The sequence below is a fragment of the Hippoglossus hippoglossus genome, chromosome 7, assembly GCF_009819705.1.
Source record: "Hippoglossus hippoglossus isolate fHipHip1 chromosome 7, fHipHip1.pri, whole genome shotgun sequence".
Lineage (NCBI taxonomy): Eukaryota > Metazoa > Chordata > Actinopteri > Pleuronectiformes > Pleuronectidae > Hippoglossus > Hippoglossus hippoglossus.
In genome coordinates this window covers 14,361,956-14,376,255 of record NC_047157.1, presented here as the reverse complement: position 1 = coordinate 14,376,255, position 14,300 = coordinate 14,361,956, and the positions used below count along the sequence as shown (strand labels likewise).

Genomic DNA, 14,300 nt, shown 5'->3' with positions numbered 1-14,300 from the left:
CTGACTCGCTCTCTCCTCTTCTTTACACATGCACTTACTTTTTCAGGAGGGTTGTTCAGATAAACGTCAACCAAACACTATTTGCATCAATTACAGGTGAAACAGTGGTGATGATGCCAGAGAGTCGAGCTTCAAGATGGTCTCTGGGTACACAAAGAAGATTTCTTCTATCATACACTTTGGTTCTGCTCTCTTCTCTTCATGTTGTATTCCTTTGCCTCTATCAGAGATCTCTTTTCTGGAGATTTACACTTTGTATTACTTCGCTGAGTCGAATTTTAAATCACTTCACACCGCTGGGCGTTTAGCCATTGTGCTTCTCTGTCATCCACAAAGGTGCTCCATCACATAAAGCGGTGGCTGTGGCTAAATACTGGACAGCGTGAATGGGGATCAAATATTTTTACGAGAGCATCTGCCGACCCTGAACAAGACGTTAACGTTAAGCTCGTCTGCTTCTTTTCAATCACGTACAGACAGGCAAGGTTTAGGAGCAATGGTGCAGCACACTGATCTTTATGAAGCATAACAGCATCCAGGTTGTGTGTCGTTTTGTTATCTGGCTGATAGTAACACACACACACACAACACACTCTATAAGCAGGGGCGGATCCAGTTGAAATCTGATTGGCCCCTAACCTGCCCCTGTCCTGTCGGAATAGTCACTTACTAATAATTCTAACAATAGCAATAAATATGACAATCATTCAATGATTTGTTGCTTAGCTCAAAGCCATAGAGCAAACAGTTAATATGGAAAACCTCATTTGTGCCCCTTATTGAATCAGGAATTGGGCATGGATTTTGGATATATAATTGGCCCCTCTGTGCGGCCCCTTTCTGGCCCCTGATTTAGAAAACTTGTAGATCAACCACTGCTATACGTCAATAACAGAGGGTATTCATAAACATGTTGATTGTATAAAGTCTGCCTAAGAGTGTGAAGGACAGACTGTAAACATCGTGTGATTGCAGAATATTAATATGAGTAGGTAATGAGTCCCTCTCACTTCAACACCTCCTGTCTGGTTGGATTGTACAATGGAGGTGAGCGAGTTGTCATTTCTATGGAAAATGTCAAGTGACAGCTGCTGCTGCTGCTGCTGCTGGTGCCGAGGTGAGGTGAGGAATAGCTCAAGGGGTTAAAGACACCACAGCAGGCCTGTACTGCTACCAGCTCTCACCACTGATGACTTTTTTTCCCTTGTTTGTTATTTCTTCCTTCTCTCCCCCCAGACAGCTCTGACTTCCCCAAGCCCCTCTGAGCATGTGGATGCCCATCAACTTCACTAAAATCACGCTGCTCCTGTAATGAGGAAAACCATAATGGCAAATCCTGCACGGAGCATCCCCCGGCTGTGATGGCTGCACCAGAGGGCATGTGCACAGAGAGCGGGGGGCGAGCTCTCCTCATTATCTAGATGTGAGCGCCACGAGGGTCGAATAATGCAGAGGGAGTGGAGTCACATTAATCATCCTGTCACATGTGTGAGGGTCCACTCCAGAGACAGGAGTTCCTGCCATCACACGCTCGGCAACAACTAGTGTGGACATTGAGTCAACACTCAACGCATACCACAGGAATACAGCTCTCTATATTTTTCTACTTTCCCGGCAGATCCCCCCTGGTAATATCTGAGGATGTGTGCTGTAATGATAGTCCACCTTTTGTAGCTCGGGCTCAGCGGTACTCTGCTGCACCTGCATCTGATCACTGTGTGGGAGGAATCCTTCTATGTCTCCTCAGTGAGCCATTGCAGGAGCACGGCGCCTGCTGTTGGCCTTACCATGGCAATGTTCACACATCACCGGCTGAGTATTCATTCACACGGTGCACATGGGATGAAAGCAATTATTTGCATAGATATAGCTTTGAGATAACACTGTGATTCAAGTCCCTCCTGCCCGATAAAGAAAACAAACTTTGATCAGGGTGGAAAATGTCTCAATGCCTCCTGGCATCGCAGAGGCAGGGGGCTACAGAGGGGCAGGATATAAGATGAGACCCTCTGCTTGTTGAACAAATAGATGTGATCAAAATGTGGGAGAGGCCAAAGCCTCTGGTTGTAAACCAGCCTGCAGGGTGATGATGCCACTGCCACTTAAATCATTTTTTATCAAACACATAAATTATCACTATTTCATTAATAGTGGAGCCCCTGAGTTTGAGTGGACACAAACTAAATAGCTTCAGTTAGCATCCTGAGGTAGAATGATGACTGGGTGTGTTGCTGTTGCATGAAGAAAGTGAAATGGAAAATTTAGATGATGCTGTGGCCTGGGATCCTGTGGATGAACAGATGATACATTTCTCTCAGGCTCCCTGCCTCTGAGGTAATTCAATTCATTTTCTTTTATTGATTGACATCGGACGATGTGCCGGTGCGCGGTTCATGCAAGCAGGCGGCAATAATGAAGGAATTTCTTGCAATTTGCCTCCTGACAACGAACTGTAACTCTTTGGAAGCGATGGCAGCTAGTGTGTGTGTGTGTGTGCGTGTGTGTGTTTGTACTTGTTTTTGTTACCTCTTTTGGACCTTTTCCAGCATAAATACTGACCTTGTGAGGACCAGTAGACCTCATGAGGACCTATAGCCTGGTACCAATGAGGCAAAACATCTTTCATCTTTCTGGTTACAGTTAGGGCTGAGTTGTGAATTATGTTTAGGTTAAGATTAGGGCAAGGTACGAATTGGTCATGGTTAAGGTTAGGGATAAGGTTTGGGTCAATGCAAAAGTCCCAGTAAGCATATCAAATTTGCTGTGTGTGTGTGTGTGTGTGTGTGTGTGTGTGTGTGTGTGTGTGTGTGTGTGTGTGTGTGTGTGTGTGTGTGTGTGTGTTTTTAGTCTAACTCTATATTTGTAAGAGAGAGATTTTCTTGTGACCAGTGGTCATCATTATTTGAGGGCTAGTTTGATGTTAATGCTAGCCATGCAGTTGTGATTTGAATGATGATTCCACAAGTGCAGTAATACATGTGTGTGGGTGTACGTGTCTGTTGTTTATTCATGTTTGTAAGGACCGGTTTGAAACCTTGACAGGAGGAACATTTCAGCAGCTTTTCACTCCCTCAACAGGAGGAACCTGTGGACCTGTCAACTTTGCCTTGCTTCTGTTTGTGCTGCTGACACTTTCACTTTGAAGATATTTGGATTTTCTTTTCTCCATTAAGCTCTTTCTGTCTGTTGCTGTCAAACGTGATACTGGAAGAAGAACGATCATCTTTTATTTTGCAGGTGACAGTTTGGCTCTTTCTGTGTTGTGCCATACATGCTCTTTTTTTGAGAACTGTCTCCATCCTCTCAAACAACTGAGATGCATTAACTTCAGAATTTGCAAAGTCAGACCTCAGAGGTTTTTAGCGGGAAAAATGTCATACATGTTCATTCATTCATTTTTAAAAGTTGTCTTACTGATTTTGATCAAATTTCTGTAATTTATAGGTGTCGTTAACGGATTACCTCCACTTTCAGGAGGTTATGTTTTTCACCTGTTTCTGTTTGCAGGATTACACAAAAACTACAAAACTGATTTCCTCCAAACATGATGGAGGGATGGGGCCTGTTCCTAGAAAGATTCCATTACATCTTTGTGTGGATGGGGATTAAGGGCCAGTTCCAGGATATCAATTACCTTTCTTTAATGTTTCATCACAAATAAATCATTGAGGTTATCAGACCACTTCCCTTTGTCTTTTTATATTTCTAAGAACTAGACAATTATGTGTCGGATTGTGCTGCTTTGGTCGTCAGTTCAGAAGTAATCAGCCTCATTGATTTCAAGCATGTCAGTGTTTGAAAATCGACTTTTTCTACACACGTATGGTCACAGTTAATAAGTGATGGGACACAAACAGTGATCCCTCCTGAACGTCAGGGAAGGTGTGACAAAAACAAAGTCAAGATGCATCATGGGAGGTGTAGGATTCAGGGTATTTCATCTTATTTCCATCCGTCTTACAGATCTATGAAAGAGAAACACTGAATACAAAACACTAATAGCAAATGTGTCTTGATGATAATATCTTTGTTGAATTTATTGATATTATAATAACACTTTATGACATTTGATAGTAGTATGGGCTTTACAGACTCACACAGACGCAGTGGTTTTAAAAGTCAATGCATGCAGTGATCTGAAGCAATCCACAGCTACCAATGTCATCAGTCTACAATGACGACTTTTATTTTATGAACAGTTTAAAAAGGGAAGTGCCGTTTATAATTTTTGGGTTTGTTTAAGTCTTAATGTCCTCAGTTTGCATGAATGACCGGTGTGTATCTGGAATAAGAAGATAACCATGATACACTCTGCAGAAGGTGAGCATTAGATTTATTTCTCTGAGAATGAGAAGCTACAAACCTCAATCACACAATATGGCCTCTGAAGCTCTGCGTCTTCAGGCAGCTTCAAGCACACATCATGTGTTTACTTTGACAAACATAATGTAGCAGAAGGAGAGTCATGGGAATTCATCGCGAGTGACCACATATATGGCAGAAGACAGCCAGTCTTGCATGGAGTCACTTTCATGCAGAGAGCGGCGGCAGCAGACGGGGACAAAAACATGTGGCAGGCAAGACGAACGCAGCCCAATGAGCCGCCGTCAAATGATAGCAACTAATTAGAGTTTTCTCTTCCGCTCAAGGGTCTGTCTTATGATTAAGAGAGCCCGATGAATATGTATACGATTTGAGCACGGGGATGGATCTAGGTCAGGATGCTGGTGCATGATGAGCTCCCTGTGAAGTAAAGCAAGGAAACGTGAGGCAACACCAAGCTATTCAGCGAAACCCTCGAGAGGCATGCAGATGTGAGGGGCCTTAACTTTTGCAGATTACGTCTCTAACAACTTTATGGGGCTCTTTGGAATTCAGAGGAAGGCGGCTCATCCAGCTGAGAGGCCCTAAATGACTTCTCTGGGGATCGTTTCTGTCTGTTACCGCTTGGCATTTAAGAAGCGAGCAACTGGATGCATTGATTGGCTCATCGACTCCCTGGCAAACAGAATGTGAAACAGATATTTATACAAACACGGTGAAGCTGTGTCATATGGCACCGGAGCCTGGAGATAGTCTGTGGGGTTTACAAATGGTTTGTAAGCAACATCTATTCATCCATCTATTCATCCATCTATTCATCCATCTATTCATCCATCCATCCATCCATCCATCCATCTCCCAGATATGAACGCTGCCATCTTGTGCATTTGGAGCCAAACTCACCAATTGTGAGTCAGTGTCAGCTGTAAATCATGACGTTTCACCCCATTTTTATTGCATCAAAAAACGTATTTAAACCAAATGTAATGGTTTTTAAATGTCCCATCCACTCACGTAGAGTTAGGTAGGGTTTATGACCTATACAGCAGCCGACCACCAGGAGGCGACTAAGATGCTTTGGATTCACTTTTGGGAAGCAGTCATGTTGTACATCCCTACATACAGTCGGTTGTTTGAGCTGTTAGTTACTAAAAAGGAGAGTATAAGATCCATCGATATATACAGCTTGTCCGGGGAGCTGGAGCCAATCCCAGTTGGCGAGAGGCGGGGTATCACAGGGCCTGGAGTACAAGGACAAACAATCACTCACCCTTAAGGTCAATTTACTGTCTCCAATGAACCTATCACCAATCTGCATGTCTTTGGACCGGAGGAGGAAGCCGGAGTACCCGGAGAAAACCCATGCAAACACGGGGAGAACATGCAAACTCATAGTTCAGGATTCAAACCAAGAACCTTCTTGCTGTGAGGTAACAGTGCTAACCACTGCACCAACGTACTGCCCTGAGTGATAAATCATTATCAATACTAAAGAGTTCAACTGTCCCGATGAGGGTCTCCCTGGTCCCCCAGTGGTCTCTGAGGCAAACTGTGTGCAGTGCAGTTTTCGCTAATGATGCTTTCAGTTGTTCTCTCCGGGATCATTACTACTGGAATTACAACAGCTGACAAATTTCACAGCCCATAGTTTTGCTCCCACCAAATTCCTCTGTCTTACACCGTCAGCATTAATAATCCGGTCGATCTAAAGAGCTGAGATCGACGTTAAAGTTTGCATCGAACGTGAGAGGGAGGAGAAAAGACTTCTAACACATCTGAGGGCTGCGAGTTGCCACAGACACGTAACAACAACATATCTCTCAGAGGATATGAGAAATGCCCCCAGTATTATTTTCTGTTATTAAAATGTGCCAGCATTTTTTTCCCCCTATCAATCACACTTGGGAATTATGAGAGGTAATATGAGTCTGTGGTGCATGACAGCTCTCAATAAACGCTGGGATTTCTTCAAGCTTATATTTATTTTTTGAGAGAAAATGATGTAAATGAATTGCCCCCTGAAAATCTAAGTCTGTGACCCTGAGCTTTTAAAAGCAAACTTACAAAGCTGCAGCTGAAACTGTGACCGCACTTCTTCACCTGCTATCACAGGAGAATCTCAGATGTTTACGTGCAAATTCTTAAACAGTTTTCAGCCAGAACATGCAGCACAAGTGACAGTCGGAAATGCCGCATCTCTATTGGAAACAAGAAGTGCCTCCATTTTACTGTGGGACTGGGTATGTCTTCCTCGGCTTAATGAGCTGCCTGACAGGGAACTGGCAGCAAAATACGACTGTGTCCCTTCACCACCACTGAAAACAGCCACGCTCCAGTGTTTTAGTGATGATGGTGGTGCGGCGGACGACAACCACATTTCCTGGGCGTTCAATCATTGTAACAGATGAGTCTCTGCTGCACACACATGTACCTCTACATATGTGTCACGCCTGTACAGACATTCCTGACGTAAAGAAAGCCTGTCCTGTGATGTCCCTTGTAGTGGTCACAACCTCACCATGTCTCTGTCACATGGTAGTAAGATAAATGAGCCAATGTCTCACCCCCCTGTCCTCCATGCATGTTTCTGTGGAGCTCCATCCACCTCACATTGGTGCAGTGACGAGTGATGGACAAAACCTTGCTTTTCAGTAGAAGTCAGTTTTCTTATGTGTGACTGGAGATCCCCTTACACGGCTCCTCCAGTTACAACTTTAACATCAGCGCGCTGGAGGGATTTAATGCTCCTGTTTCATTCTCCTCAGAGGAACCACATTGACACAGTAATCAAATCATCTGAAATGGAGAATGACAAATGTGTTTCCAGCTCGGCAGGGGAACATCGCAGATATATGTCACAGAAGACCGAGTGTGGCTGCACCGTTAGTATTAAAGATACTGCATGGTGCTGCAGTGTGTGAAGTTCTGCTGGTGCTGAAAAGAAGTTTATGTCTATTTTTTTTATGTAATTCTTCTTATTCTTTTTAATCTTTAATGATTTTTGAATTTTCAACATGCAGGTTGTGGTTGGTTAATCTGAAACCCTTAAATTATTGTCTGTCAGGTATAAGAATATTGGAATGACACAGATGTTACCTTTGACGAATGCTGAATGCATCTGGCTATATTAATGCGTCCGCAAGGATTATTAGAGCTGACTGACCTCTAGGTTAATGTACTATTTAGCTCTACATCAACCTGTATTATAATGTGTGTTGGCCCAATCTGTTCAGAAGGTGGTTTGGGATGTTTTAGCTTATTATAAAAGGTTTATACTTTACAAAACAGGCTAATCTACCAAAGTTATATTAAAGGTAAGATGGAAATTTGTTGTAAAAACACTGTTTACGCTGTCGCAAGCTCGGTCTTTCGGTATCGAGTTCCTTAGTTCCTTTCTGCTCTGGTTTTCTCTGGGTGCTCCGGCTTCCTCCCACAGTCCAAAGACATGTACATTGGGTTTAGGTTGATTGGAGACTCTAAATTGAAAGCGTGGATTGGCTCTGACCCTCAAAGGATAAGCAGCATGGATGGATGGATCTTTGATCACAGGTCTCCTTGTCGATGATAATTTTTTTTTTTTCTTCCTCATTTTGTGAATGAGGCTGTGCACAAAGCTGAAGTTTCCACAGAATTAACCCGTCAGTGATTTTCAGCACAGAAAACTTTTCTCCACTTCCTGACCTTACTGAAAGTATCGCCCCTGGACATTTTTTTCACACCTCTGAATTCCACAAAGGATTCTCAGACTCAACACTAAAGTTTTTACAGTGAAGTTAAAAGTTCAACGTAAAAAGTTGCATAGTTACAAAAGTAGAAAAATGCATTGAAGGAAAAATGCATTGGAGGAGAATTAAATATACCAAAGCAATCTTTACAATGTCCAACAGTCTCATCAGATATAGTAAACGTAGCTACACAAAGTCAAAAAATAAAGTTAGAGTCAAAACATTGTACAAGCAAGCAAAGTGAATGTAAACAGATAAAAGAAATGGTTATATATAAAAACTGAATACTATTCATCAACACACTAGTATCGTTCGTCAGTAGTTGTGCACTGCAACATACGGTACTATACAGATGGCACACTTGTCCTTGGAACGTCCTTTTTCCACTGAGACGTTGAAACTGAAACATAAAACTAAAACAAACAAAATTCACTTTTAGCATCAATTAGAAAAATCACAATATTTCTGCCACGGTATATTCAGAGGATGTTGCTTCATAGATTTGAGTTAGATGCATGCGATTCTTTCAGACCACACAGAAAAATAGATGACTTTACCATCTAGTGTGCTTCTCTTTATTATAAGTCTTTTCATAAATAAACTAGAAATGCCAGCAGTATGTGGATGCTCATATGTCCCCCCCCCCCCCCTCTTTCTCTCTGATTCTCTGAATGTCGTCGCCTTCAGTGGTGGAACGAGCATTCACACGATTACTGAAGTAAATCTAGCAGCGCCGCTGTAGAAAAGTCCTCAATTAAAGAGTAAAACTGTCCTTTCAGTGAACGAGCACAGAGACAAATGAAGTGACTTATTTGTTCTTCCACAGGCGAGCATCTCTAAAGTGATCATGATTGATTGCTGGGAGAGGGAAACAGCCAATCAGAGGTACAGACTGACCATGTGTATATATGTACATCACATAACATTATATAATTATAACATCGAAAAAGAAATGATTTTATAATATGAGCCTTGAGTTAAATATTTGTATAATTCAATATCTTGTCTTACAAAGTCTTTTGATGTGACATTAAAGTCCCAACTTCAATTCACTATCCATACATCTGTTTACGTTTTGGAAAAAAAGTCGGAACTAATAGCACTTCCTGTTTTCTGATCGCTGGATGAACTCTCCTGTTTGACACTGATACAACCTGATGATTCTCAAGCGAGGTCTGAAGTTTATACTGTGATTTCTGAAGGGGGTTTACACTCATTTATTTTCAGCGGATGTCGGAGATGATTGCCTCCTCAGATACACTCTGAATGTAAATGCATCCTGTTTGTGAATTGATATGGGACTGAACTGGGACCTTATTGTCTCCCTGAGCTGTGCCTCACTGCTCCTGCAGCTGCAACCGAGCTGATGAGTCGGTCAAACTACAATAACTGACTCTCCGTCCTCTGCCTCCCCCACAGTCTGAAAAACTCAGGTGTAATGTCTAACTTTTGATAGATGGAAACTACCTTAATGCTATGAAAAGTATTATTTTTTTCTTAAAATTGGAAGAAGAATGTTGTTTGATTCCAGGAAACACTATTATCACTGACAGCAGACATCTGCAGATTGTAAAAAAAATAATCAACTTTTGATTGATTGATTTATTTGCACAGGTTTATAAATATACAGAGTAAAATGACAAATAATAGACAGTGCAGGGGGAGGCTGAAAACCAGCTGATAACTTTGAAAACTCAAAATTACACTCGGAGAAAATGAAATGACAACCCATGATGGTTTGCAAATAAACAATGACGTGAATCATAAAAAACAAAACAAAACCCAAATACAAATTATTAAATTCCACAGTTTTCAGATACAGGCCTTCCTTAAACGCCTCACATGCAGACTATCGGTCGACACTACAACTTACCCATGTTCCCTAAACGCGTCATCTGCAGGCAGCATGGTGCACAGCAGCAGCAGCAGCAGGTCACAGAGAGAAATCTACTGCAGTGCACACAACTACAGGTGAATATTTATTGCTCTGAGTTGATTGAGTGATTGTATCTACCTTCACAGGTACATACAGAGCCTGTGGGGAACAGTGGGGGGGCTCAGGTATGCAGCAGCGAGGCTACTGGTAAAAAACAGCTTTGAGGCCGAATCATTAATCTTCCTGAGTCCTGAGCTCGTGAACTGGTCAAACAGCAACACTGCAGCCATCTGTCCACGTCTTCATTCCTTATATTAGGTTTTATTTAATGAAAAACTCTTCTTCGACAGTTTCAGAAGCGGAGAGCAACAAGCCCTCTATTCATCTACAGCTGTTGTTTTTCTATGTTTGCAGGTGAGGAAGTAAAACACACCCTGTACATTCATTGTGTGCTGCTACATATCATAGCCATGTTAGAAAATGAGGTCTTATGTAAATCTGGCCCCTCTCTTCCTGGGGAGCAATTTTTGTTTCGCTTTACGTAGCGTTAGACCACTTTTAGTTGATGTTAACATTATCAAGCTGTTATGGAGAGCAGATGATACAGAGATTATTTCGTCATTTAAGTACAAGTAAAACTGGTCTGTCACAGATAAAATTCTTGCATTCACAATGTTGCCTCATGCAGTTAAAATATGTATGATACGAATTACCAGGAAAATATACTTTAAGTGAAAGTTGTGATACTTAGGGCTTCTGTGATTATAATATTTTATCACACATTCAGTTTGTAAAAGAAATACTGGAAAATATTATGCTTAAACTACTGGACAGATTACCATGAAACTTGGTTGAAGGATGTGGTATCAGTCAGATCCAGATCAGGGGGCAGATCCATTTTTTTTTATCACTTTCGTAAACATTGGTGAGACGGGGCTTTTTTTAATATTCTGTCATCTTGTTGAAATTATCGGTCACATTAAGGGAACTGATATCTATATGTGTGTGTGTATGAAATGTGTTGCAGTTGGATTGAATTTACGTGAACTACTGGGCTTGGTGGAGGTGTGCACTTATTCCCTTCTGTACACATGCTGTCTATAGAAGCTTCTGTTACACGAGGACAGTACCTCGACTACACATGGTGATTTGTTAGTTCTCATGCAAAGGTGCAAATTACACCTAGTTACACCCGTCTAAATGTAGAACAGCTGTGAGACCAACAGATCAAACTGTTCTTTCGCTGTATTTTCAGTAATTGAAAGTATTTGGCACCTGAATGAACATCCTCAGAATCCCCCTGCAGGTGTTAAGGTGAGGAAATGTGAAGGACCTGCCCTGATCTTTCTAATAACAATTTTTGTTTTTTTCTCTTTTACTCCTCTCTGAGGCTCGATTTGATTAATTCCTCACTCAACTTCTTTTTTCATCTTTTTATGTGCGTATGAGTGCTTTGAGTGTAGCAGTTGTGGTAATTTGAACCAGATAGTTGAACTTTTTGGGATGAAAAGTCGTATCAGACATGATTTACTGCTTCAAATAGAAACAAAGAAAACTTGTCTGCATGGAGGGGATCTGTAATTTAAATATACATCTGTATTTGTAGAGTAACAGATGTCAGTTGAGTGTAGTGGACTAAATGTTCCAATATTCCAACAATCCATTATATGTATACAATATATATACCACTTATCCTGTAATGGTCGGGGGGGGGGGGGGTCTGGTTTGCTACAAACAGTTCTGGAGTCACTGTAACTGTCCTTAACTTTAAGCTTCTGTTCTTGTTGCAGTGTCGGCTGTTGTAACCGCAGATCTTCAGCTATGTTTGAGTTTGAACCCCGGTCTCCTCCTCCTGCTGATACTGAGCCGTCCTGGTGGTACCACACACACACACACACACACACACACACACACACACACACACACACACACACACACACACACACACACACACAGCAGTAATTATGCTCCTGCCAGAGCTGTAGGAAGCCGGGCGGCACCGGGCGGGAACAGCAGAGACCCACTCAGCAGGCGGCTATAGGAAAAGCACATTGAAGGGTGGGCAAAATCAACCAACCTAGGGCCAACCTGAGGCCTAATTACAGAGGGAACATGAGTAATAATGAGGCAGTGTCCAAAATATGCAGCCCTCATCCCCCAATCAGCCTAAGTTCCCCTCCCAGGAGTATAACTGTACATACAGCAGCACATTACCCATGTGCGTAGACCTCCCACAGTGCTCACCCCTCTGAAACGATGCTTGAGAATGCTGGATAGCTTGTAGCGTGGACCACATAAACACAGTTTCTGTGGCTGCACGAGTGTTCAAGTGTGAAAATGGAAGGTGCCACAGTGTGCGACATGGAGAGTATGATGATGTCACAAGCAAAAACAGATGATTTGTTGAGAGTTTATTCTCCATCTCCATGTGAGAGGAAGTTGCCTATTTACCACGGATAACTGAGTGGCTGGTTTCAGGGGACACGGGGAGGGATTTCTTAAAAACAGTTTTGCAGGAGAGAAACAATCACTCTGACCACTGATCCTGTCGTCTGTGATTTCCCGGTAGTTGGTTGCAGTGACTGATGGCGGTACCACACAGATAGACACATACACAGTGTCCACAGAGTTGCTGCAGCGGTTTACCTTTGAATTATTCGTTTCACAGTTTGAATTCCTTCACATTTCACCAGGCGGATTACTAATGAATCGGAAATGGAGCTCCCCAGGGAGAACACAGCCTCCCATGCAGTCTCCCGGTGATGAATATACAGTAGCCAGGGTGTGTATGTGTGTGTGTGTGTGTGTGTGTATGTGTGTGTGTGTGGGGGGAAATATGTATTGGCAGGATAAACAGGAAGGAGGGTGTGACTGAGGCTGCAGGAGTTTGAGGAGCTGTCCAGATACTGAAGGAGCATCAAGCAGCCTTTCAATTAGCGTTAAGAGCTGGTGGCTCTGCAGGAGCTGGTGTAATTTTAATAATCTGTGAAAATGAACTATTCATCCATTCATGTGACCCAAAGGTTCTGCTTCAACATTTCATTTAGACGTTAATTTGAGCCTTAGGTTTCTTGAATATAAACAGTAACAGGAGAAATGTTCACTCTTAATAGCTGGATCAATTTAGTCATAACATTTCACCTTTAGGGGATGCCTCTGTTCTGAGGGGATAATGGATGAAATGCAAACTATTCACGACCCTCTGTGCTTATTTATTTTCCCGTTAGAGCCTCTTAAAACCAAATTTGGACTTAAAATAACGATCCATCCAGCCACAGATCAATAGCTTGAATCTGCAGCGAGTGTCAGTCGCAGCCCAGCATGCAGGAGAATGCAGACAGGAGGGGTGGAGTTCCCAGCGCTTACTTTTCCAGCGCTCCTCTGGCTGAAGAGCTCAGTCTTTGCCTGGGAAACAGCGGAGTTGGCGCTGATGCGTCCTGGCATGTGATCCCACCTCAGTCAGATCAGTCTCCTCGGCGCTGCAGCTTCCCCACATGTAACTTTCCATGCAGTTGTTGCCCGTCCAATGGACAGCACCTAGGAGCTTCGCCTGGACCGTATCCGCTCCTGCTCGCCCGTGCGCCGCGCCGCGCCGAACCTCTCCACCGCCGGGCTCTCCAGGTTCAGAGGGACTCGCTCGGGTCGGGGGTTGCTGTTGGCCCGGGTCTCCCGCACACATGGAGGGGGACGTTATGGACAAAGTGGAGGCCACGGCGACGGTCCATGACTTCGACCCCATCAGTGGGAGCATCCCGGCCACCAAAGTGGAGATCACCGTGTCCTGCAGGTGAGTGAGTCCAGTCTTCTGCCGCTGCGTCTGCGTCATGGTTCGGGGAGCTCCGCGCTCTTTGGATGCGGTTTGCTGTGACCAGACTGGACATTGTAAGGAGAAGGGCAAACGAGCAATTACACATTTGTGTTTAGACAGAAAGACTGAATATCTGTGTCTGAAAAAAGATGATCTATTTTACAGATTTAAAACTTTAAAAAAAATACTCGCAGATATTTTGTCTTTGGTACAAAGAACCAAGACAAGACCTCACTGTGATGTGTCAGAATAAGAGACATGTCCTCATAGTTTTAAATAATGAATTAACACAGTATCCAAATACCATTGCACTAATGTCTATATGTTCCTCAATAAATCGCTTTAAATGTGAACATCCCTGAACTTTTGCGTATTTTTGGTTTCACCCAGTTTATTTCGCCATTTGCGGTTTTACTGTTTGTTTAGATAAATCATCATCTGATCCACCGTTGAGTCTCGTGAGGGCTGTGCGCGCGCCACTTTGCGTGCCACAGGAGATATCGACCGTGCGTGGAGTTTGTTGGTGCGTGCGGGCGAGGTTCCCCCCCCCTGCGGCTGCGTGTCATGC

At 43.0% G+C, this 14,300-nt stretch overlaps 1 protein-coding gene across 2 annotated transcripts in view; it reads left to right on the top strand.

Annotated features, from left to right (window-relative positions):
• The first annotated feature begins 13,249 nt into the window (after positions 1-13,249).
• The window catches only part of cpne5a (copine Va), a 68,468-nt gene continuing 67,417 nt past the window's right edge, over positions 13,250-14,300 (top strand). The window contains exon 1 of one of the 2 annotated variants that reach the window (XM_034590725.1): positions 13,250-13,711. In XM_034590725.1, coding sequence (XP_034446616.1) covers positions 13,431-13,711 — 281 coding nt within the window. In that variant the 5' untranslated portion in view covers positions 13,250-13,430. The remainder of the gene's footprint in view (positions 13,712-14,300) is intronic. The other variant, XM_034590724.1, reaches the window with a different exon arrangement.